Genomic DNA, 25,755 nt, shown 5'->3' on the forward strand with positions numbered 1-25,755 from the left:
AGTCTTTAGTATCGTATTGGTTATCCCCCGAATTAATTTTTAAAAATAACAGGGAACCAAATCTGAAACTATCCATCCATCGATCGAGTCCATGCGTCAATTACACCAACAATTCTGTTTAAATTCCCCATTGCTCAAATAGTAAACTGCCAGGATATGTTTGGCTCCTTCTCAAGTGGAATAGGTGCGTGTGAGAGAAAGGTTGGGGGTGGAGGTGCACGTTACTTGAAAACCAAAAGGCGGGGAGCGGCTCTCGCACACTCTGGCGCAGTAACGTCAACGTAGAGGAGCGCCACACAAGCTCCGCCGCAGCGTGTGCGTGTGCGTGTGCGTGTGCGTGTGCCGCTCAAGTGCGGGCGATGTTGTGACAGCGCGCTCGGGCGTGGGGTTGGGGGGCTGCTCTCCAAATGAGGCACTGCTTTTTTTTGGGAGCCTTCACCATTCACAAGCCGATGAGACGCAGCGTGGATCGCTTTTCGGGACTATTGGCTTTGGATATTCGCGTTTGGCAGCGCTGAAGGTGAGTGGAGGAGACTCTTTTGGCACTTTTGACGCTCATTTGAAAAGACTTGCGTCGCGTGTTTTAATGAGGTTATAACTTTTAACAATACACACTTATTAGATTAAGAGGGTTCGAGACATTTTTTCCCACCAAAACGTCTGTTAAATCACCGATGCGCTTTTACGCACCGATACTCGTTGCACTTTCCCTCTTTTCGAGACTCATTTGCGCGCGGCTGGAAAAATAAGGTCATAAAAAAAAAAAAAAACAGTCAGGGTGGTGTGGACGTTTGGATGGACCCCCACCCACCAATAAGCCCCCTCACCCTCCCTCCCCTCCGCACGGGGCTCCAGATGTATGGACTCAGCTGTCGCCTGTCACTTGGGTGACAACTGCGCCGCCGCTGCCTGCGCCGCCGCTGGGTGCATGTCAAAAGCGCCGAGTGGAATCGTGTGAGGAGGAATGCACACACGCACGCGCGCACACGCATGCACACCAAGGAGAAGTGACACAAGATGGGAAGTCACTCTCTAGAAATGTGAGTGGAGAAGTGCATGGTCGGAGACAACCGCAATGTATTGCATAAAACGCCCAACTGATTAAAAAAAGATTAGAATGTTTTTTTTGCGTAGTGGTTTTCTGTTCTGTATCATACTGAAAGCTGTTCCTAATATATTGACCGTCGTACACAACGATTAAGAAGAAAAAATGATTTTTAATTCGGATGGATTTCGGCCTGGTCATTTGTAGATGAAATTCAAAAGGAAAAACGGCTAACAAACGGCAAATGTATGCTCATTTGCATTGTAGTGTTTAGAATTAATTTTTTTCAGAGGTTTTTTTTTCATTTTTCTTCCTTGTTTTTGAATTGATAAAAAGAAAACTGGGGGTGATAATTTTTCTCCTGTCGTTGAAAAAACTACCTTCCTGATAAAAGGCGGACAAAAAAATCCCCAAAATAGGAAAAAAAATATTTTGGAAAACAAACAAAAATTTCAATAAAATAGAAGTACAATTATTAAAAAAAAAACAGAAGACTTTCTTTCCATTTTATTTCCGAATCATAACTCCCTTTATCATGATCACGACCTTTCTTTGCTGATTGGCTGGGCGACATCACATGCTTCCACCGTCCAAATATGGTCCCTCTTCAAAATGCTGGCGTTGCAATGCACTTTCCCACTCTAATAATATTAACTGAGCGTGTTTCATACTTGCCAAGCCGGATGTTTTGATTTGATATCACTTAAACTTACACCTAATATTGTGACTTTATAAGACTTTCTCCTCATCTAAAGGAGAACGTCACTCTCAAAGAACATTCGACCCAAGAAAAAAAAAAGGAAAAAATACTTTTCCAAGTAACTAAGAATGCGGTCAACCTCATTAAAGTCTTGCACATACCAAAAGTCAGCCAGGCTCGGTTGCTATGGTCACAGGTGATGATGTCACCCATCCCAGGGCACTTTGAGTTTAGAGAGAGGCCCCTGGATGAGGTGTTTGTTTTGGACACGCTGGACTGGGGGTTATCCGAGGTATTCCAGTGGAAGTGGGCTTAATAAGTGGAGCATGTTGATGAATGCATTGGGCCAATGTAACTTGGCCACCATATGATTGTTGCAGTTGTTACCATATTTGTTATTGTTTCGGAATGACCCACTACTTTAAGTGAACGCGTGAGAAAAGATGGACAAAACGAGGGAGCGAGCACAAGACACGAGGTGATGGTGTCACCTAGTGGTCACATGGGGGATTGCCCCAAGTACACTCAACTATTACCCACCCCAATAAAAGCAGAAATAGCCCGCATTTAACGCCCTTAAATGCAAATTCTGCTCGCACAAAACTTTAAACGGTTCTCCCAAATTAGAATGAATGCGGCTGTAGATTTTGTTCAAGATATTTATAGACCAAAAGTAACCCAGAGGGAATTAAAGGCACCACAAATAGAAACAAAGTGACCTGCAGTTTGTCTGGAGGTTTCACTCAAATATTTGTTAACTGTCATACAAGTTTAAAAATAAATTCAACACTGTTGACAGTAAAAATAAGTGAAGGAAAAAAACAGTTGACCATCCATCCATCAAATGAGTAAATTCCAAAATTGTTTTTCAATTCCCCGATGCTGAAAAGAGTCAAATAACTCATTGGCTGTCATGTTGTCATACTCTAGTATAAAAAAAAATATGGACCACTTTTTTGTTAGACGGATACCAATATGAGCACTCAAATAACCAAAAGAAATATTAAACAAACCATCATCAGTATTTGACACAACCTTTCTAATACACCAATGACAGATCATTCCAAATAAATAACTGACATTTATTTCTGACCAAAACCAGAACAGTCACTCTACAATCCACATTAAGTTCAAAATAAAACAACTCATTCAGATTTCGGATTCATTTGTAATAAATTAACAAAAGAGCAAAATAAAACTAAGAACTCCCTGAGTTTGATTTTTGTTCAAAATAAATTCTAACTCAAAATAAGACATGTTCAACCTTTAACTGTTAAGCATGACGCTACGAAACCGGAAAATAGGGTTCCGCGAAATAGGTGAAAATGCCATCACAACGTAGGTGACGCACGCCTTTGATGCTCACTGAACTGAGGTCTCGCTTGAAGTTGATCAAGTGTTCACAATGGCTCGGCAAGCTGCAGGAATATCCCAATTTTTTTTTTTTTTGCAGAGGGTACTTGTACTGTTACAGTGTCTGTCTACATGTGCTGCTTCGCCATTTGTCTTGTAAAATCCATTGCTTTCAGAGTTGTTTGTTGTATTAGCTCATCTAGGGTGTTTTTCATTTTGTGTTAGGATTAAGCTAGCAGACATTTGTCAGGCAAAGTTGTGTGTTGGTGATGTTTGGTCAAATACACATTGTGCAATTCTGTTTGTTTTATTTTTACTTTTCCAGTAACGTTCAAATTGTTGCTCGCAACACAAGACAAACTAATAATTATTATCAGCCGAGCAATAACGTGCTTTTCAACAAACTTGTAAGTTGAGGTACTATTGTATGTAGTTCATCAGGTGCAATGACGTTCAGAAGATCTGTGGAATAAATGTTTAGCATGTGGGCCTAAATTGTGGTAGCATTTCGTACAGGGGCAAAGCTGTGAGCTCTGCTTTTCGTCGCAGCACCTTGTAAGGCAGCTTCCACGCCTCCGGTGGTGGACTTTAACAACGCGATGCAAGGCCAGGACCAACAGCAGACATAAACATGCATGCGTGTGTCATGTTTGGCTTCGGATTGGACATGGAGTGAGAGTCCATGGACTGGCAGAACGTCCTGCATGTTGATTTAAAAAGTAGAACCAATCACCCTGGCCTACCGCCCATTCTCATAAATTCCCTCTAAGCCAAACACTTTGGCAGTCTTTTATACCTCACACTGGGTCCAGTTGGCTTCGGCAGGCCGGAAGCAAGCATGTGGGACCTCTAGATCAGGCGGGGGAGGGGGGTGCGATGTGGCACAGAGCTGAGACAGAAAGCTGGGAACTGATGGTGCTCAAACTCGGGTCAAGGGATCTCTGGGGGGCCCTCAAAATGGAGATTGGGGTCCGCAAAATAATTAACAATTTGTATTTGTATTTGAAAGAATATTGAATTTGTGTAAATCGTAAAAGTATTACATCTTTGAATTTAGCTCAACAAGAATAGAGCAAAAACAAAAGCGTTCCAGTTTTTTTGTTCAGTTGGCATTCACATTCGGAACCGCTGAGAACTGTGTCGTATGAAAAACGACATGTTTAAACACAATCCAATCTGTGGCCAGGACGCTGGCTTGTCCGAATCACATTCGGGGCAGCGTTCCAGTGCGGGCCATCGCCGCGTTTCAGCATCTGCCTGCACACATTGCACCCACATGCAAAGCATTACTCTGCAGTGATTAAAAGTAGTTAGTGATTTAGCGCTTCCAGGCCCAAAGCTCTGCAGGATGATGTGAGGAAGGCCGGAGCTCACACGCTTGGGGGACCCGACGCTTACCGCACGTCGTAATTGCGGCACTAATTATCAGACCACCGCGCTGATGAAAGCCGTCCTCGCCGCACACCCGTTGCCGACATGTTTATATATGAGCTTTAACAATGAAGGCTCCAAACTGATTGTCGTCATGGCTTTTTTTTTTTTTTTGGTAAAGTGGGGAACACGTATGCTGATAATCGGGACAAAATTGAGCAGTATTTTCCTCTTCTGATAAAAATCTGCATTATCAGATGTCCCTGAGAGAATTTGTTTGTGTTAAGAGTGATTTTCCTACCTTGCACTGCTAAAAAAAAAAAAAAAAAAAAAATGTAAAAATTGACGACCGGGCCAGCTATCCTAAATGTTAAACCGTTCAGCATTTACAATTTAAGACAAGACTGTCTCAAGCCACCGGAAGTTCACCAACATTGGCCAGCGCAAATTTCATAAATAAATACAATGACATCAACATGATCTTGTTTTTCAATCATTTAAATTGCATCTACTTTAATTGATCAATCATTGCGCACTGGGTTAAATCCTTCCGTAGTCATTTTTTATTGGCCGAGTATGTAAAACGCAAGTAATGCAGTAATTGTGACACAATTTTGAAAGTGCAATTTTGAGAATTGACGGCAAGAGAGAAGAAACATTTGAATTGTCAGCTGGATTTAGTGTGCATAGTTCGATAGTGCCTACCTGAGGGAAGGGGCTCGAAGAGGTGGTGATCAGGATGTGGAGGGTCCGAGAGAATTCTGCCTGCCTTTGCCTTGATTAAGGAATAGCTCGAACAAGATATCATTCAATGTTAAATATTCATTTTGGTTTTATATTGCAAAAGGCTTCCCTAATTTTGTAAAACATCACAAATTTCAAATACTAAGTCAAATTTAGCAAATTAAATAATGAACAAAAAGGGAAAGTGCCGGGTTGCTAGATGTGGACGGGGGGTCCTTCGGAAGCTCCGCGCTTGCTCATGACGTCACGCTTAACACGTATTTTTCAAATATATTTCTTTGTCTCTGTGTTTGTTTTTACCCCTGGCTGATCTATTTGCATATTTTGATTCGCTAAATACAAAAATAAAACAAAATAACCGCACGACCGCCACGTTGGCGCGTCAGCTCCATCGTCACTTCCGCCTATGCCCCGAGAAACCGCTGCCGCACAGCAGGAGAACGTTTACGTTTTTCTTGCCGAACTTGTAACAATCAATTTGTTCACTCGGACTACGAGATTGTATGAATATAATGTCTGTATATATAGTGTGAAATATTTCTTAATAAAACATTTCCAAATTTTCCCTCCCACCCTTAACCAGTCTGATTCCCAAAGCAACGAAGCATTGACGTGACGTTTTCGACAGGCACGCAGAGGACACCAAAAGAAAAAAAAAAGGATGGTCCTCGCAAAAGTAACAGTTAATGTATTTTCTTATTTTTTAATTATCATTTAGTAACTCAGAACATACAAATGTAACAAACAGGGGTGAAAAGCATGGAGTCAAAGAAATATAATACATACATATATCATAACGCGTGACGTCATCAGCAGACGCGAAGGCTACCGAAGGACCCCGTCCACATCTAGCAACCCGACCACATCCAGAACCGACACCGGTTCCTCAAACGAAATGTGTTTAATCAGATAGTGAACATCACCAGCAAGTTAGGGATGCACATCAACAAGTGAGAAATCAATTTCTCTGCAAAACAACAGAGTCAAAGAAAGTTCTCACATGTCTTCAAGCAATGGATTCCACCAGAAGAGGGCTAATTCAGGCCCAACTAAATGAGGACGATTTGGATGTGGGGCCAGAAGTAAAACCATGCAAATATTAATTTCATGTCTTACAAAAACTGATGAAAAGTGAACACAATGGCTTTCCCCTGGCAGATCAATTTAGCTTTATTGCAAATGGAGCTTTATTGACTGACATTATGCTGTTTTCATATTTACAAAAAAAATCTTGAATATTTTCTGCCAAAATAGATTTAAGGAACAACAAAACTATATTTTTTTGGGGGGGGGATCCCTGATCCTGATCGAACCAAACATGGGCTGATGGATAGTCAGGATAGTCATTAAAGGGTGAAAAAAAAAAATCAGCAAACAGGGGCTCAGCAAAACCTTTCCGGACCCCCGTCCTGAAAATATGCAAAACACGCTCACAAACACCCTCATCCCAATCCCTTCCTGTGGGACCCTTTCCTCTTGATCCCTCCCACCCACAGTGGCGTCGTCGCAGGGGTGGAGTCAGTGGGCACGGGCGATAAGGGAGAAAAAAGGTCAGTGGGGTTTAATAATGGACCGACAACAAAGTGATTTCCTGCCAGGACATCTTTTTTTTTTTTATTGCTTTTTCTTATCGAGGGCAACACAAGACCGCCTTGCCAAATCACACGGTGCTAAATTGAACTAAAATAACACAAAACTCGTCTTCCACCGTGCCGCCCTGGTTGTTTTTATGTTAGCATAAATACTTCACAGTACTGAAACGATAAGGCTTCCGTCTGACGACCCAATCCTATCGCCAAATTTATGAAGAAGACAGGAGATTGATGTCACATGCACTGAAAAGCCGGTATTTGCCAGAAATTTCTCCAGCTCCTGAAATGTTGTTGTCGGCCTTTTGGCAGTCTCCATGAACGGTCTTCTCATGTTTTTATCAGTTTTGGAGCGATGTCCAGTTCTTGTACTTGATGATGAATGACTATTTAATGCCTTGGAAAATCTTTTCTGCTTTTCTCCCCACTGATACTTCTTTTGAAACAATCAGTTCCCTCGAATGCATTGGAAGGTTAAATTAGAAGCACGCTAAATGGTGGCAGGTGTTTGCTGATCCCCATTTAAACGGGTTTGAATGTGATTGCTTAATCTGAACACAGCCCCGCTAACGCTAATTAAAAAAAGAACGCGCGCTTGTGCGACTACATTCGCTCAATTGTTAATTTTACGTCCCGAAAATGGAAGAGGGGTGTGTTGACTTTTTAGAGCCACTGATTAAAATGCAGTCATGTTAATTCAGTGCAAGCTTGACCTATGAATTGAATTTGTTAATGGCTTAAAGTCACACAATATCGGTGAGTGTGCTACGCTAATCATTAGCGGTGACTTTCCACTGTAGCTCGGTCTCGACTTGACTACGGCTAAACCTGTTTTATTAAAAAAAAAAAAAATTGTCGAGCATTCACGCCTCAAATCGCTACCCTACCTTTTTACATAATCACAGCTAACTATGAAACGCCATACGTCAGGCATTACTGCCATCTAGTGTTCACACACAGCATTTTTATTTTATTATATCCTTGCAATTCATTTGTGCGGTCAAATATTTTAAAGGCATTCAAACAAACAATTTATTTTTTGTCACTCTATATAGCAAATGTTCACCAACACTGGGTGGGGATGGAATGTATCCCGTGTTTAATAATAAATGGAGGCCCACTTTATTATCATTGAAAATTGGAAGGTTGCCATCGCTGAATGATGCTTGGCCTTCACTATTGGTGTCTCCAAAAATAACACACACTGATGACGTCCGTTTCTTTCATTGAGTGCCCAGTAGGCCTGGCATCCTCACTGCGGGAGTGATAAGGCCGCTAGTCCGCCCCGTCTTTTCCATTTCCTTTTAAAACACACACACACACGTTTAATGACCTCATGGAACATTACAGAAGGTCTCATGAGAACTTCAGACTGGATCTCACAAAAAAAAAAAACTGATTACACACACTATAGACCCTGCCTATGTTACGTTGTTTCAAAAGTTTGAACGGATTAATTTACGGTATAACGTTCATTTTAAATTAAGGAAATACTGTTCGAGCAAAAGTCTCTCGACTGGTTTCGCGTTTGCCGGAGTTGGCTGCAGGCATTGTGCATTCAGTCCCCATTTCGCGACGATGTAAATGTGGCCTGCGAACAGTCCAATGTGTCGTCTGTCTGTTTTTTTGTCGTCAACTGAGATCGGTTCCAGCTTTCTTCGCTACCTTGAAAATATATATATTGGCGCTGAAAAAGATTATTTTCATTTTTCATCCATTTGAGGCGGGGTTTCATTCCTGTATTTGTTGGAACGTGTCACTGACCGGTGCCAAAGTCATAATTGCACTAAACAATTGTATTATGTAAACACTTCAAGGCTCCCCTCCAAAAGAAATCTCACGTGTTCCACTAACTAGTTCATCACGCGACAGGAAATAAATCATGAATACTGAAAATTTGATGTTCTTATCTTGATTTATTTGTTCTGCCGGTCACTATAGATCGCTTGCATAGATAGATGAACAAAACATATTTGCAAGTCAATTTTGGACAAATGAAGTGAAAACGGTTGACTGCTCTCATAATAATCGCTCAACCCGTTCAAGTGACTCTATCCAGCTCCAAGTTTCGTAGATTTAAACACAGGCGCAGGCTTAAAAAAAAAAAAATCTAGTTAGTCTTGTAAAAGTGACCCTGAATAAAATCTGTTTTTATAAAATCTGTGACTAAAAACTCTATAATTTGTCTTTCAATAAGATCAGGAGTCAGATGACCGTTTTCAAACTTTCTTTTCCAAATCGTCACCAATTCTTCGGATGTACAGATCGCTTAAGACTGAACAAGAATCCCTCAAATGCAACACAATCGTTCAAATGTACCAAGTTCGATCATCTGAACAGAATTTCTGTGAACGACATTTGATTTATTGTTTCTGTTTCCAACTAATGTCCTCTCCGAGTTAATGAAAATGAGGGCTAGCATGGGTTAAGCAAGTCGGGTTAGAACTGCAGCCCGGTTCTTTCCCTCTGTGCAGCGGCACTGGAGCATGTGCTTAATTAGAACGCTGCGAAAAAGTCTGCAGCCGACTGCTTTCTCCAGGAATGTTAATCATTAGTGGGATCCCGACTGAGAAGCTCTTAACTGTTACAGACCATCGCTGGATTCCGCGTTTTTTTTTTTTTTTTAATGTCTTTTGAAGCCGCGCCGTTTTTGGTGGGCTGAAAACGCTTCCACGTGTGTCCCGAGGATGTCTTCTCATCCTACAAAGACTCGCTCATTGTCGCTCTCTGTCGGGACAGTTTGTAGGAGGATGTAAACCTCCAGAGAAAAGCCCGCAGATGTGTAAGGATTAACTTCTTAACAGCCACGGTCAAACTTTTACACGCAGGTACAAACTATTTCCTGCTCATTGTCAACATCTTGACAGTCAATACAATAAAGCGCACACTTTCCTACTCGGGCCTCACCAAATTTGTCCGGGGAGACCACACATGACAGGGCTTGCCCCTTTGCTCATCTGCTGCTTTTGTCGGGCGCGGGTGCGCCGTGTCAGAGCCGACAGACAGCCACAGGCTTTTGTTGAGTTATAGTGTCCTCAAATAAAGGGGGCTTCCTCCCGTTAACAGCCCCCCGGGAGCTGTGGTGCTCCACTTCCCATTGTCCCACAATGAGGTCCCACTTTTACAACTAGGTGAGAGGGTGAAATACGAGCGCCGCTGATCGGGCGTCCCTGCGACGTTTGGCAAAGGCCGATGACGAGGGGTGGAGGCCAACGGCAGGAGCGAATCTTCATGTTGGCTGACATCATGAGACAGATGTCAACATGAAGATTTCATGCAATTTTCTTCTTCCAAAGGGCGGCACACTCAAAAAGAAAGAAGGATGCCGCTGACGTTTTTCTCTTAATTTAAAGTAAAATGCTAAAAGAAAGGATTTTGTAATACCAGGGGCCTCGTACCCCACCACTCTGGAAAAAAATATTTTGTTGAATTTACTTCATTGTATTTCGTCAAGTGATTGCACAATACAGTCCGCTTGAGAAAAAAAAAGACTCTTCATCTTCTTTAAAAACCGAATAATCTTGCGCAACCGCTTGACCAAAATACTATTGAGTAAATTTAACGAAACATCTCTGCTGAGCAGCAGTAGACTCTCTCAATCGGCACATTCAGGACAAAAACAAGAGCAATTTGTACTAAGGTGACCTTGACGCAGAGCAGAAAATGGAGCACACACAGCGCTTGACTTAGATTTATTCAACAGGGCTTTATGAAGAGAAATTTTGCGACGATTTTAGTTGCATGGTTTCTTTGCGCTTTGGCAAACATAGAAAAGCTCTAGGCAGAACGGGGACGGGTGGCCTGCAGGCCAACGACACTCTGAGTGCCTCCTTATTTAATCAATTAAAAAAATAAAAAATAAAAAATACACACAAACACACGTATATATATATATATATATATATATATATATATATGTATAAAATTGTAGTTATTTATTTGTAACAAAAATATTGAATAATATTGAAAAAAAAACTACAATGAACATTCAACATTAAAATATGAGGAAATGGGAGGAAAATTCCACCCCAAAAAATCCAAATATGAAATATATTGAAAAAAAAGAAAGAAAATCTGTTGATATACAGGGTTCAACTTTGGTTTGTATAATAGTTAATAGACATGTCTTGGTCGCGCTTGCATACGGTCTTATATTGCCCTATATGCCAACATGAACATGCCTGATATTTCTTTGTGGATTTGGAATAATATGCAAGATAAACATAGAAACTCAATAATATTATTCTTGGTTCATTCCAGGCTGATGGATTCCTATTTTAAAGGCCCAATCTTTCTCAATGTTCTGATCTCCTACTTCGCTGTTGTCTTTCTGTGGACTGTCAACAGCACCATACTGCCACTCCATTTGGCCTCCGTTGCGTCAAATCACGATCCATCATCACTCAATCCCACACATCATAATAATAATAATAATAATGCCTTTATTAGTCCCACAATGGGGAAATTCGAGATTCGAACCCAGGCCTCCTGGGGAGACTGGGTCCTGAACGCGGCGCCTTAGACCACTCGGCCATCCTGGCAGCCACGAGATTCGAACCCAGGCCTCCTGGGGAGACTGGGTCCAGAACGCGGCGCCTTAGACCACTCGGCCATCCTCATAATCTCTAATCTATAATTATGCCTAACAAACCCTAAATATTTTTCTTCAATATTTATTATCGCGGCCACGTAGAACTTTGGTGCATCATCCTGAAAGTCGTTTCTCATATTTCGTAATGTAATCCCGAAGACATTTTCCAGAAGAAATAACAGCAGAATCCCCAGTAGGTCCCTGTGACATTATTTTTCCTGCGTTCCAATAAATACAGCATGGCAGAAAAAAAGCGAGCCAAGATGGAAGAATCAGCTGTCTGCGGTGTGTCGCGGTGAAACAGTAAAAGCCGGGGTTACGCCGGGGTTACCGGGCTAACAAGCATCCAGTCTGACCTGAGTGTGTCGGCCGCAAACCAGCTAAGTCAATATCAAGACGCTGGCTGCCCCACCAGTTGACCTTTTCCTCCCTCTTTCGAGGCGTAAAAAGGATTGTTGTTACAGTACAGTGATCGGCTTTTATTGGCCTTTATAACCGAGGCTTTTGTCGGCCCTGTGTCCTGCTAATACCCGTCGGCGACTCATTTAAACCTGGAGAATGCCTACGTTTTATAAGGTGGCTCACACACAAGCGAGAAGCATTCTTCAGCGACGGCGAGTTAAAGACTGACCTTCCCTTTGCCCCTCCGCCGGCCCGGATTTACAACGTGTCTTGGGACTTTAATTTGACTCATTTGAATAGATTACATTAGGCTTGAACTCTTGCTGCTGCCCCCGCCCCTCGTCTATGGGATTCCTCCGACTGGATGCTTTCCCTACTCTGAAGGACGTGTTAGGACCGGAGAAGAATGCGGCTTTATCGTCAGGTGTCCGTCTGGATGATCATCGCCTTCCCCCAACTCTGCGCTAGCTTTATTATTATTTTTATTTATTTATTTTATTTTATTTACACTGACGAGAAGGTGCAGACCAGGTGTGAGGTGCCGTTCAGGTCGTTGTGGCTATGACCAGGGAATGGGCCGTAAAGCCCCGAGGCGATAGATTTATTGGTCATCTGGTGCTCTCAAAAGGTCACGGGTCAGGGATGCATGACTTTATATTATTCAACGATCTGAGGTGAACCTTGAACTGTGGCCGTACCTCTGACAATGGCGCAGGATTGAAGCATGACACTCCGGGTGTTCAATAGATGCTTACGCCTTAGCTCACAAGGTGGGGAAGCTACGGGCCGTGAGAGGATTCGATTTGGTCTTGCAATTGCAAACTATAAAAAAAAAAAAAAACTCACAACAACTGCGACATTTGCAAAGAAATATGATCTTTAAGTAGTTTTTGGTCATCTTTACTTTCATTCACATCCCATTTGTGGCATTCTTGCAATACTTGCTATTAAAGGGGAAACCCACCCAAAATCATTCTTGACAACAAAATGTTCTATGAAGGCCCAGTCGTCAAGAAATTGCATTCTGATTAATATTACGTTTGTGGAATATGAATTAAGCAGAAAAATCCACGTTTTGATTGTTGACAGCGGGCGGCTATTTTGTCACTTCTGTCGAAAATGACACATGAGAGTTGCTCTGGGCTCAGCGAACGACCAATTGTGGCTCAGCTGGTGAACGTCACATGAGTTCAGGAAAGCTTCAGAAAACAAGCGAGTGGCGATTTGTCGTTAGCTGAGCCCTGAGCAACTCTGTCGCAGTTTTCAGGTGACAGAAGTGACAAAATGGCCGGCCACTAAGATAGCTAAAAATGGGTGGACTGCGCGTAATAAAAAAAAAATAATAATAATAATTTAACATAATATTAATCAGAATGCCAAGTTTAGATGAGTGAAGGCGAATAGAACATATAACTGCAAATTATTTTTTCGGGCTGACTTCCCCTTTAAGGATGTTTATTATATTTATACCGTTTCCATGTGTTCCTATGGGAATTTATTTTATTCATTTTTTTTTACATTTTTCCAAATCCAAATATTCCATATTTATAGCCATTTGTCACAAATAGTCAGCTCCTTGTCTAAAAGATTTTAAAAAAATTCCATCCATCAATTCCAGTGTACTTGTAGTTTTAAGAAAGCGAAGGATTGGATTTAACATGTCATTGAAGGCAGGATGCTGTGCTGCCCCGCCCCTTAAAGACGTGCTAATGGAGCAGGGGGCGGAGTGTTCGGGACGAGCACAAAGGCTTAAAGGTTTGGCGTGAGATGCCGGCCAGTCCTCCCTGGCCTTGGCTGCTGCAATGGTTTTGCAGCTACAGTATGAGCGTCACTCTGAGGCTAAAGCACGTTTAGCAATGTAACAAGACTCGGAGATGTCATAAAATAGAGTTAGATACATTGGGCTTTTTTTATATATAACAGCGAGCATTCACCACCCTCAAAGTTTTATTTGAATGTGAAAAGTGTGTCAAAGACAGCCAATGAGATGCTGCCAGTCATACAAAGAAATTAGCCTGACGTGTAATTTGTGGCTCAAACTCTATGTATGTATGTATGTTCTCCATGTAAATCTTAATTTAATGTAACTTGTCGCTAAAAGAAGCAAATTAAAAAAAAAATAAAACATTCTCTTGTAATATAGATTAATTGCTTCCTTGTAAAGTGCATTTTCGGTCCCAAAGTCCTGATGTAAAATAGCACTTTAAACCAAGTGCACAAACTTTTTAGTTCCTCCAAGATAAATAAATACGCCGAGTCTGCTGGAAGTAGCACAAAAAAAAAAAATCTCCACACAATCTACAACACACAAGGCAAAAAGGTGCAACTGTCCAAAGATTGACTTGAAGTGGTCACTTTTGTTTTCTGAGGCAACAGGAAGAGCCTCATGTTGTGACATTCCTTCCGAGGTGAAGGAGAGGCAGAGGTCAGCTGCAAACTCCCCGGGGAGTTTCACTGGAAGGGCAGGTATGTACAGTCTCTTTACGTCCAGAAGTTACGCTTCAAAGCCTCTGGACGCAATAAAACCAACCGGGGTATTATTGGTCAATCAGCAGCTCGTTTGACTAAGATAGTATCATAAAAAAAAAAAAAAAATCTAGAAGTAGTCTTTAATTCCAAATAATTTTTTTTTTTGTGCTAGTAGTCCTGAACATTAAAACAGTCAAGTGGGCCTAAATGGACTAATTATTTCATTCACTTGTGACTGAGCCCCATTAATTCTGCCTAGCAACAAGCAACTGCACACGCATTTAAAGCAAATAATTGAAGCAATTGAATTTATTTACTCATTATTTACAGTCAACGTTACTCTGTCGAAAATTAACCATCAAAAAAGTTGCAAACGCCTCGGGCTTAAAAATGACATCTCCGCTCACGTGAGAAGAGGTCGATCAAAGATTCACCACTCTGCCCTCCCTCATCTTGAAATTGCATAAGCGGAATGTCACGCAAAAAGCCATCGTGGGTGAGAGAGTGGTCAGTGAGGTAAAACCAGCTCCTGTTACTTAAGATTCACGGTTCCTTCCATCAACTGGCAGTTTTCTCATTTGGCAACCGGCGTTTGAAGTACGAGGGGTGGGTCAAGCGGAGGCATTACCCCTGCGTTGCCCTGCTGTGACTGGCTGCTGCAAGGTGAAGGGGCCGGGCTGAGGTTAAAGGGGGGTGGGGGATTGTATTGGGGTGAAGTGGGAGAGACATGGCTAAGGGATGGCCATCTGCTTGCGCTCCTGCATAGACACACACACACCTCTCAAATACCTCCGGCGCTGTGACATGGTGCCGGTACTGTTCCGACCGCTCCGGTGGAGGCCGCTGACAAGTGCTCTGGGATAAGCGCGTTGAGGATCATGTGTAGTACATCCAGAGCAGAGGAGTCGCAGAAGAAACTAGGACAGACTGCTGATAAGATCCCTTTTCCCGCTTGCCTCGGGAGAGTTGGCCTGAACTGAGGTAAGAGAAATGGACCACGTCATCTCAAGAGCTTTGGTTGTGCCGGCGGGGAAGGGAAAACTGTCACTGAGAGGGTGGAAACAAGCGGATGCTGCTTTGTAAAAGTGAACTTCAAGCATCCCTTTGAGGTTATCTCAAGGGTCCGAGTTTCTAGTCCAAAGTGAATCCGTTGGGATGCTAAGTGATGCCAGCATGTGTGTCTCCACGACATGCAGGTGGTCCCTTCTGGTTGGGATGACACTCCCATCCATTTGGTCTTGGAAAAACACTCCTCAGACCACGAAAAGGGTCAGACCAAACAGTCGGTCTGGTGGCCTGGTCAGGCCATTTTGAATTGTTATTCCGGAATGTTCAGGTATACACAGTCTTTGAATTTGTAACGCTTTCCCGCCGGCAAGGCAACAGCAGCCACTTGTTGTTTGTTTTCCAAAAGTATAACTATCTTGACAGATGCAAAAGCAGATTTGTCCAAGCTCAAGCTCTGGAACGTTGAACAGAAAATCAAGTTTTCTTTGTCGAGTAGAGCCTGCATTGCTGAGCTGGCAGGAGCCAAGCAAAACAAGCCGGGCCGGTCCAAACTGACTGAGAGCACTGTGCTGGTTTGCGCGCACGTCTATCACCCCTTCCTTGCCGAGCATAGACAGTGATTCAAAGCAGAAGCTGCTTATTTATCCTGCGCAGCCTCCTGAAGCTCGTTAAGCCAATGCGCTGGTGTCTGGACATCACAGGACTTGGATTTAGAGACTTGCTAAACGCCAGGGGCCACATAGTATGAGGTCCTCTGGGTGCACTAAATATGATAAGACGTGATGTGGTGAATGGCTGCTTTTGTTCGTTGTCCATTAAGTTTAAGAGCACACAAATTGTGTTTGTTTTCTTTGGCGTATTCTAGCTTGAAAGGTTCTTCTTTAATGTATTCCAACACATTTTTATGAGTTTCCATCATTCAAGCTGTTTTAGCTTCTAAGAGTCACCCCCACCCCACACACACACACACACACACATGCCCCCCCCCTCCTCCAATTCTGCTCTGCCCTCTGTGGGCAGATCAGTCAGACATGCAGCATCCAAAGCCATGTTAACAAGGACCTTTACAAAAGAGCTGAGAGGCTGTTAACATTCAGGACTGCAGGGGTCTGGCTAGTGTGGGTAGAGGGTGGCAGTTCAGGGGTGGGGTAGGGGGAGGGGTTGCTTTAGTGATGGTCCGCGGGTGAGAAGGTGGGAGTTAAAAACCGAATGACAGAAAACATAGCCCCCTTGTTCACCCGGGAGGAGGGAAAGTTTAAAAGCCGACAAGTGATGAGTCAGTGAGTTGGCAAGTCAACCTGAGCATGGCCAAGTTAGCTGGCTCAGTGCTTCTGTCATTCAAGGAAGCGTTGGAGGAAATGAGCTGCATGACAACTCGTGGAAAAATTAGCATGTGAGCAGATGTGCTTGTATAAGAAAAGAAGGAGCCTTTGACGAGCGCCGATGCCAAACATCCTGTCTTGCGATTTGAACTTCACGCCAGACATTCCTGTGAGTCAGGTTTTCGTCGGGATTGAACAACCAAAACGCATGGTCGAACGTGTGACCGGACAGAACTATACTTAGCTCGCCAACTCGCGAGCATGCCTGCATTTTTTTTTGTCGGCTATTTTTGGTCTAATTTGCAAGTCAATGGAGGTGAGGGGAACAAGGGATTGTCTTTCTCGACTACTCTGAGGACAGGTTATCTGCCTTTGTGGACCTTAAGTGTCATGGATGAGATAACACAGCACATCCTTAGTAGGGGACGAGGAAAAAAAGCGAATTCCTCAACAAAGGCACCATTGTTTAGGACATCAGCGGTGATTAATGGGAGATGTCATAAAGACAAGGTGCTTGTCTTGACATTTTGTGCTCCAATGCAGTCCGTCATATATGCACAACGAGAACGGCCAACCGTAGAGAGCAGACCGCTACTAAGGCAACAATGCTAGTCCAAGCTCAGCAAAGAGAAATGTACTGGTAGCTTCTCAGAGCAAGGAACCATATTTGGTAACAAGTCAAAAGGCCTCACAATAAGTTACTTAATGCGACTTTTGCGACTGGATATCTAGAATTTCACTGAGGATCACCGAAGTACTGTTTCAACCTACCGAACACCACATACTCATTGGCATCTTCCAAACAAATGAGGAAGACGACTACATCTGCAGTCTTTTGTGAAATAATTCCTTTTTAAAATGACACAAAATCATTTTACCCAGAATTACGCCTCGCCCAAAGACACCTGGGATAAGATCCAGTTTGACCATGACTCTAGTTAGGATAAGCAGTGCATAAAAATGGATGAATGTATGGAAGAACACCAAAATGTATTTGTTGTTAATCTTAATTCATCGTTCTGCATAGTTTTGTAAAAACTATGTTGAACTATTCCCTCTGGTAACCTTTTACTGAGAAATGTCAAGCTGCAGGTAGAGTTATTTTAAAATGCCTAATCACGCTTCGAAGGGTCTGGCGTGCTGTTATCTAAGAGCATGTCGCGATAAACGAGAAGCAGGGAATAAATAAATGCGTACGGCTGACAGGCTGTTTACGGGTTTCGGGCTATTTTGGAGAAATGCGTGCATACCCCAACCAAGTCAGCCATGAATATCATTCCACATCTTCAGGCCTCTTCAACGATCACGTCTGTGTTCAAAGGCTGCGTTCAAGTGTGTCTGGTTTTGTCAGCTGTCTTTCCGCGGCCTCGGGTGCCTTTGCCGGAGAAATTGGGGAGGGCAGAGAGAGAAGGGAAGTAAAGTGTGTGTGTGGGGGGGGGGGTCAAGGGTCCATTGCTGATGGACACTGGCCGGACTTCTATTTGATCTCAGCTAGGGCTCGTTGGTCTTTGAGGAATGGACACAACTGGACATACATTCTTCTCTCACGTGCGTCTTGTGGAGTTTCATTAGGAGTACCCGACAATCAAATGAGATCCAATCAGATCTTTGCAACTATTACAAACGTCCCTTTTGAGTATGAGGCATGCATTGGAGTTCGATACCACCGCAAACTCGAGGTGCTTTTCAAAGATCTTAACGGCTTAGGTCCATCACGAGCCAATGATCAAAATCTCATCAAATTTTAGTCTAGATTTAGAGTTATCTTATTTGAAGATTGCTGATCAAAATTAAGAGTCAGTAGATCTCATTTTAACATTGCACTTAAACGACAAATGACAGACTTCAATGGTTCTTTTATACCTGATGTACGGGTCAATTTATGTCAACCACAGAGCCCAGCTGTGCTTGTAAAAATAGTGCACAGGGCCACCCCGCGCAGTAAACACTGCGACTGTTTGATCTCCCTTTCAGATTTTCCCCCTCTCTGCCGTGAAACTGTCGCTATCCGTTGAGCCTTCTTTCCTAGCTTCACCTGTCGGCCATTTCTGCGGCCGTTCGCTAGACGAAAGGACAGATCAGACAGTGGCTGCGGCAGGTTGGAAAACAAACAAAAGCAACAGCAGAGATGAAGGGAGAGAAACCGGCCTTGCGGACATTCCCCATATGGTGGCCTTGTCGCCTTGTCAGGCCAGTGTTTAGACAGACCCCAGGCTCAACTGATCAAGCCGGCGCGGGTCACTTGCGGCAGCTTCTTTTAGACGTAGAAGGACACAAAGCCAGTGGCGTCCTCTCACTTTCAGGTATAACCTCCGATTTCCAACGTCCCTAGGCTGTACAATTTGGAATTCTTCCAAACATGCCAACTCTTTAGCAATTAACAAATACAAGAACAAAGACTAGTAAATTAAGACTGGCAGGGTCAATACAAAGCGATGTATCCTAATTTCTTTATACGTGATTTGTTCCGTAGATCCCATAAGGTAAGGTTTGATTCGACGACTTGACGTGAAGGAGCGACGATAACAATAAATGCTCATTCTCGAACCTTGTTCTCCTTCTTCTGTCTAGTAAAAGGAGGCATCTGATGAGCCTGGCAGGTGCGACAGTGGCGGCATCAGCAGCTGGCTACCAAGGCGGGGCACGCCAGCGAGATTTGATCATGGAGCAGAAAGTCAGCAAACTGACGTCTGGCTTCCAGCGCAGTTCTACCTCGGACGATGACTCCGGCTGTGCGTTGGAGGAGTACGCCTGGGTACCACCGGGCCTTCGGCCTGAACAGGTGAGGTTAAAAAAAATATTTCAACCATTTTTAAAGACCCTAACCACCACCTTAAACATAAATCGCAACCAATTCTTCAGAACGCGCTAATTTCAAAACACCAATGCCATATCAATAAATGTCCAAAATGACAGTATTTATCGATTCTCAATCATTCTATAAAGTCGTTAATTAATTCATAATTATTAATAATTAATTAAGGATTTATCCTCATGATAGAGATTCAAAACAGCCTTGGCTTCATTCTAACATCCCACCAGGTTTATACTCGGCCCTCATCTGTGGTGCTCAGCAATTTATACGCTTGTGTAGCAGTGGATTCAAATCCTGAACAACAATCTGGGTAAAGGTCCTGGCAGGTTTGCTTGAAGGCAAACTTGTTGGTCTACCTCACATCCAGCAACAGACAGGATGTCTAGTTTTTATTTACGAACTGTGCTATGGTCAAGTCTGCTTGTGATTATCAGAGATCTGTTTTGGAGGTCTTAGTGGGTCGAGCAGGATCGAGAATTTGGGGAGGGGCGGCGGGGGAGGTGGTGGTAGGAGGGGAGGGGGGGGGGTTAACAAGCTTTTTCCTCCACAAACACACAAATACAAGCAGGGCAGTTAGACAAGCCTGGAGGGTAGCCGGTGTAATTTGGCATATTTCCGAAACCCGCCTGCGCGTTTCTCTCTTCTGAGTTTTTGCAACTAACTTCATCCTGCTTTGGCTTTTAAACCACACACATGGAAGCAAATAAGGGGTTGAAGGGCCAGAGGAGAATGGGTTTGGCAGACAGAGAGAAGTCCAAACATGTAGGGGCTTTTGTTGGACCAATGCATGGGTCAACTGTAATGTCTTTCTTTACAGCACTCATTACCTTGAATGGTGCATTATGGGTCATCGTTATGGGCAAGAAACACATAGCTGCCTATTCCCCAGCACCTGGGGAGGTGGATGAGGGGGTAATAGCAGCATCAAAATGTGCATAATTTATGACGGGGGGGTGGCAATGTTGAGGTTGATTGTCAGGGTAAATTGCCGTCGCTCCCCTTCTTTAGACGGCCCGAGCTGCAGGAAGTCCCCAAACACATAAGACGGGCACGTCCCACCTCTTTATCTGGCCGGCTGTAATGGCCCCTCCCTCATAAAGTTTGCTCACCAAGTGGTCAGCACCAAAGGTCAAAGTGCCATCACGACAGGCTGCTTTGTCCTGTCCCTATAGAGACAAGCTTATGATGGTTAAAAACAACAACAACCTGCTTTGACCTGTTGAACCATAAGCACTTTTATAGTCTGGATTTATGGAGGGAAAAAAATGACATAACAGCTCATAAGGAACCTATTTAGCCTCGGTTTGAGTCAAATATTTTGAACATATTTGTTGATCATACCCATATAATTAATTCCTTAGGTCCAGCTGTATTTCTCCTGCCTGCCCGAGGATAAGATTCCATACGTAAACAGTCCGGGAGAGAAGTTCAGAATCAAGCAGCTACTCTATCAACTACCACCGCATGATAATGAGGTAAGAACTCATCGAGCGCACCTTCAGCGCAACAGTAGTGCTTTTCTACCGACGGGACTCAAAGCGCTTCGCACTATTTCTTCATCTACTGACTGATGACATACCATCAGGAGCAACTGGGGGTTCAGAATCTTGCGCAAAGAAACTTTGACAGGGATGCAATGGCCAGGGATCGAACCCACAACCTCTAAGTTGGGAAACGACCACTGTACCATTGAGCAACGCCACCGCCCGACCTAATAGTTACAGTTATTAATCCGCGATTTTGATTGACACGATCTTTGGTAATGATTTACCAATCCAGTGGCACCTTGACAAGTTTTATTGGTTCCGTAACTTGGAAAACTTGTAGGTTGATCCACTTGTAGGTCATGGCACCACTGTATGTTCATTAATTGTGGCTCATTTGGAAAATTGAGCGACGGGACAATTAAAGGAGCAAAGACCGATCCAAGTTTAGAATATATCTGGAAATATTAAAAAGAACTGAGTGCAGTTCTTCAGTGATCCCCTTGCCATGCTGGCCGACATCCCGCTGTGGGATTGTGGTTGCACCATCTTGCAGACATCTTGTAGCGTGGGCACAAAGCAACTTTTGACTGGATGCTTTTATGATGTTTGGCGGGGCCCCCCCACCTCCAACTGGATTCCTGTCATAGCGGTGGCTTTTTACAAGGACGGCCCAGCAGGGGAGAGGGACGTTGATTGAAAGAGGCTTTATGTGATGCCACCACCACTGTCGTGGCACCGCGCTCCCACTCGGCTCGCACTTTTCCTTTGTTGCCTGCCTTCTTGATTTCACTCTAAACAGAGGCCCTTGTTTGTGTAAACGTCTGCTTTGCCCCCTTGTTAAGTCTTTGGGAAAGATCAAGAGGACTTGTTGTAAAAATCAGGTTGTCAATCAGGGCCAGTGGGTGGAAATGTAAAAGGGGAGTAGGAAGGGCAAGCGAGGGTCAAGAGTTGCCTTTGTTCACCTCTCCTAAGTCTGAATTTACAACCAGGTACTCTGAACTAACATTGCTGCAGCAACATTTGACCCATTGGAACAAATTGTCCGATCTATAACTCATTGGTCTCATTCATTACCAGATTCGTTACTGCCAGCCTCTCAGCGAGGAAGAGAAGAAGGAGCTACACATGTTCAGTGTCCAGAGGAAGAAGGAAGCCTTGGGGAGGGGCACACCGAAACTGCTGCCCCGCAGTCGTTTGAACAGCATTTGTGAGCATGTAGGTACCACATTGGATCCCAAGACACTCACTCGCATCTCTCAATAATTGAATTCATAGGCATCTGACTAGTTCTCGTCTTAATAACATCTTTTCAACTTATTTGTAAAGATCCCAACACATAAGCGAAATTTGCAGCCAATGTCTTTTCGGCTCGAGTGCTTCAGTACAGTTCTACAAAGTATTTAACAAGGAACACCGCTCCCCCCATCAGGGGGACCATAAAATATGTCAAGACAGCCTCGACGAAGCTTTACTTTTATATCTTATTCACAGTGGTTAGGAGACTTTAGGGTCTTCCTGCCTGTTTTCCATCTCTTACTGCTGCAACACACCTGACCGATCGTTAGCTTGCTTTAGCAGACCTTGCTGATTATCTGATCATTTGAATCAGCTGTGTTGCAGCAGGGAGAGTTGGAAAACCTGCAGGACACCGGCCCTCGAGGAACAGGATTGAGGAGCCCTGTTTTAGATGTTAGCTGTGACCAACAACATTCTGGTCAGAAAACAGAAGAGCCAGCTAGTTTTGGAATTGTGGAAGGACTAATTCTATGTGCATATTTGCAGTGCGGTGAGAGTATCAACGGTGGAGAAATGGCGGTATTCGTGGCCAGGTCAGGTCCTGGATTGTGCTGGCACCCGGCGTGCTTTGCTTGCTCCACATGCAGCGAACTTCTGGTGGATTTGATCTACTTCTACCACAATGGGAAGATCCACTGTGGAAGGCACCACGCTGAGCTACTCAAACCTCGCTGCTCAGCCTGCGATGAGGTAAAACCACAATTATACAACCTGAAGGGAAATAGAATTAATTATGTCTCTGAAGTATTGTTCAGGGTGGGGGAATCATTTTCTGTTGATTTTCACAAATACCGCGATTTGTGGGTGATATTTGACATTCTTGTACATATTTGCCTTCCAGATCATCTTTGCTGATGAGTGCACAGAGGCTGAGGGGCGTCACTGGCACATGAAGCACTTTGCCTGTTTTGAATGCAAGACCATCCTGGGGGGTCAGCGTTATATCATGAAGGACGGACGCCCCTACTGCTGTGGCTGCTTTGAGTCTCTGTACGCAGAGTACTGTGAGGCATGTGGAGAACATATCGGTAAGACTGAAAAGGCAATATCTTCAGAAATTGCTAAAGTGCTGAGAGATGCTAAAACCGAGCCTAAATGCGAATGAGAGAAATTAATTGGGGACTCACAGCACTGATTAAGACGTAGTAAAGAAAGATGGTTGATAATTTTCAGATTGGTGAAAAGAAAACATCTGTCAGGACCGAATAGTTCTGGGTTACATTTGCAATCCATTGAATGATTCCCTATTTTCCAGGTGTTGACAATGCTCAGATGACCTACGACGGTCTCCACTGGCATGCCACCGAGAGCTGTTTCAGCTGTGCCCAATGTAAGAGCTCCCTGATGGGCTGCCCCTTCCTGCCACACCAGGGTCGAATCTACTGCTCCAAGGCATGCAGCCTCGGGGAGGACGTGCACGCATCAGACTCCTCCGACTCGGCCTTCCAGTCAGCACGCTCCCGCGAGTCCCGTCGCAGCGTGCGCATGGGCAAGAGCAGCCGATCGGCAGACCAGTGCCGCCAGTCGCTCCTTTTCTCGCCTTCGGTCAATTACAAATTTCCGGGATTTAGTGAAAACCCTGACGACACCATGACCAACAAGCTCGCACACTTGAATTTATCTGACGAGCATTTCTGGAGGGGGCGTGGCGAGGAGACCGAGGCCCCCGAGGATCAGGAGGAAGAGTGGGCGGAACATGAAGACTACATGACTCAGTTACTGTTGAAATTTGGCGAAAATGGGGTCTTCAGACAAGCCGGGGACTCCAGACCCACAGATTTTTGGGTGGCGGATAGAGACGCCAAGTCAAAACAGGAATCATTCAAAGCGGGTTGCAGTAGCGGTGAAGGAAGGGGCAGCCTGGCCAGCAAGAAGTACCAGGCTGACATGTATTGGGCCCAGTCGCAAGACGGGCTAGGAGACTCCGCCTACGGTAGTCACCCGGGTCCAGCAAGCAGCAGGAAGATCCAAGAGCTTGAGCTTGACCACGGAGCTGGAGCAAGCATGGAAGATGAGACGCAGTGGTACGGTGGATCTTTGGAGTGCATCACAGACGAGTTCAAGAAGAAGGATCAGAGTGTCCGAGACTCTATGGACTCGCTGGCACTCTCCAATATTACCGGTGAGCAACAACATAGCTCATTTTTTAGATATGCGCAATAACCAGAGTATATGCAGGATTATTCTAAATGCATTCTTGTTTTTCAGGGACCTCTGTTGATGGCGATAGTAAAGACAGACCTTTGGTGTATTCCATGCAAAGTTTCCACGAGCTGGAGACAGAGGACTGTGAGAAAACTAGTAACATGGGAACCCTCAACTCCTCCATGTTACACCGGAGTACAAATTCGCTGAGGAGCCTTGAGCAGGAAGTGGAGGAAAATGTTGCAGAAGAAGAGGTGATACATCTTCCGGAGGAGAGACCAAAACCACATGTCCCTGCCCTTAGGAGGACACGTTCACAAGCTCGACAGCAGCAAGTGAAATTCTCTGACGACGTGCTCGACCGTTACAGTGATCTCCAGTTGCGCCAGCCCCCGATGAGCGAACGAACTCGTCGCAGAGTGTTCCACTTTGAGGAGAAGGACCAGGAAAATCACTCTGGGCGCAGCCATCACCATCACAGGAGGCGCCGCAGCCGCAAGTCTCGCTCTGATAATGCTCTTAACCTTTTGCCAAAAGAGCGGGCCCAAATGGGCTACGGAATGGATCACAGACGGAACGCACATGGTCCAAGGAGAGACCACGGTTTCCATGGACACCCACCGGCTGGCACCATGTCAGATTACAGGCTTCAGGGCTCAGCCATGGGCCGGTTCTTAGATCTATGTGGGGAGGATGACGACTGGTGCTCTACATGCTCATCATCATCTTCTGATTCTGAGGAGGAGGGCTTTTTCCTGGGTCAGCCCATCCCTCAGCCAAGGCCACTTAGACACTACTACACTGAAGACTTGCCCAGTCCAGTGGCGGGAATGTCTCCACTCCCTTATGGCCAACGGACTAAATCAAAAAAGAAGAAAGGCCATAAGGGTAAAAACTGTATCATTTCATAGGCTTTATTCTGTGCTTTGACTTATTTGCATCCTCTGCACCTGTAAAAACACTCAAGACTGCGTTCTACTAAATGCTTGTCATATATCTGATTTGTGAGTGTACGCTTCTGTGGCATTACAAGGTGCTGGTAAATCCATTCAGTATTTCAGAGTAATGCAGATTTATACTGTAAAAACATGATCTAAATATATTGATACTCTAAATGTATATACTGTAGAAAAAAAGGGGGGCTTGGCTTAATGACATGCTTATGTACCAAAACAGCATTAACATTAAACGAATGGAAAATTGTTGAGTTTTTTTCCCCACTTCAATGAAGGTGCCACACATTTTGACTTGTGACTTTAAGTCTTTAAGAATTTGACGTTTAACTGGCATGTTAAGCAGCAACAGAGAAACACTTTTTCGTCAAGTGGCGCTCAAGTTTTTGTGTAAGCCAACCATTGTAATCTGTATAAATGTATAAACTGGAGTATAAGGTTAACATAATTGTAATAAAAAAAAAA

General features: G+C 44.0%; 1 protein-coding gene across 1 annotated transcript; it reads left to right on the plus strand.

Moving 5' to 3' along the window:
- The first annotated feature begins 225 nt into the window (after positions 1-225).
- On the plus strand, positions 226-25,740 carry prickle1a (prickle homolog 1a). Its single transcript, XM_088287294.1, has 8 exons — positions 226-520; positions 19,166-19,376; positions 20,771-20,884; positions 21,974-22,111; positions 22,679-22,882; positions 23,034-23,220; positions 23,448-24,314; positions 24,401-25,740. Exons 2-8 carry the CDS (start codon positions 19,182-19,184, stop codon positions 25,246-25,248), a joined length of 2,553 nt encoding a protein of 850 aa, XP_088143420.1. The 5' UTR covers positions 226-520; positions 19,166-19,181; the 3' UTR covers positions 25,249-25,740.
- Positions 25,741-25,755: the final 15 nt, after the last annotated feature.

This window comes from Idiotropiscis lumnitzeri, unplaced genomic scaffold (assembly GCF_059441095.1).
Source record: "Idiotropiscis lumnitzeri isolate Australia: NSW breed Sydney's pygmy pipehorse unplaced genomic scaffold, RoL_Ilum_1.0 HiC_scaffold_35, whole genome shotgun sequence".
NCBI lineage: Eukaryota > Metazoa > Chordata > Actinopteri > Syngnathiformes > Syngnathidae > Idiotropiscis > Idiotropiscis lumnitzeri.

Bases quoted from the DNA above. Each gene is read 5' to 3' on its own strand.
- prickle1a (XM_088287294.1), top strand. From the start codon at position 19,182: ATGAGCCTGGCAGGTGCGACAGTGGCGGCATCAGCAGCTGGCTACCAA. The intron at 19,377-20,770 runs GTGAGGTTAAAA...TTAATTCCTTAG, and splicing joins CGGGCCTTCGGCCTGAACAG to GTCCAGCTGTATTTCTCCTG. The intron at 24,315-24,400 runs GTGAGCAACAAC...CTTGTTTTTCAG, and splicing joins GGCACTCTCCAATATTACCG to GGACCTCTGTTGATGGCGAT.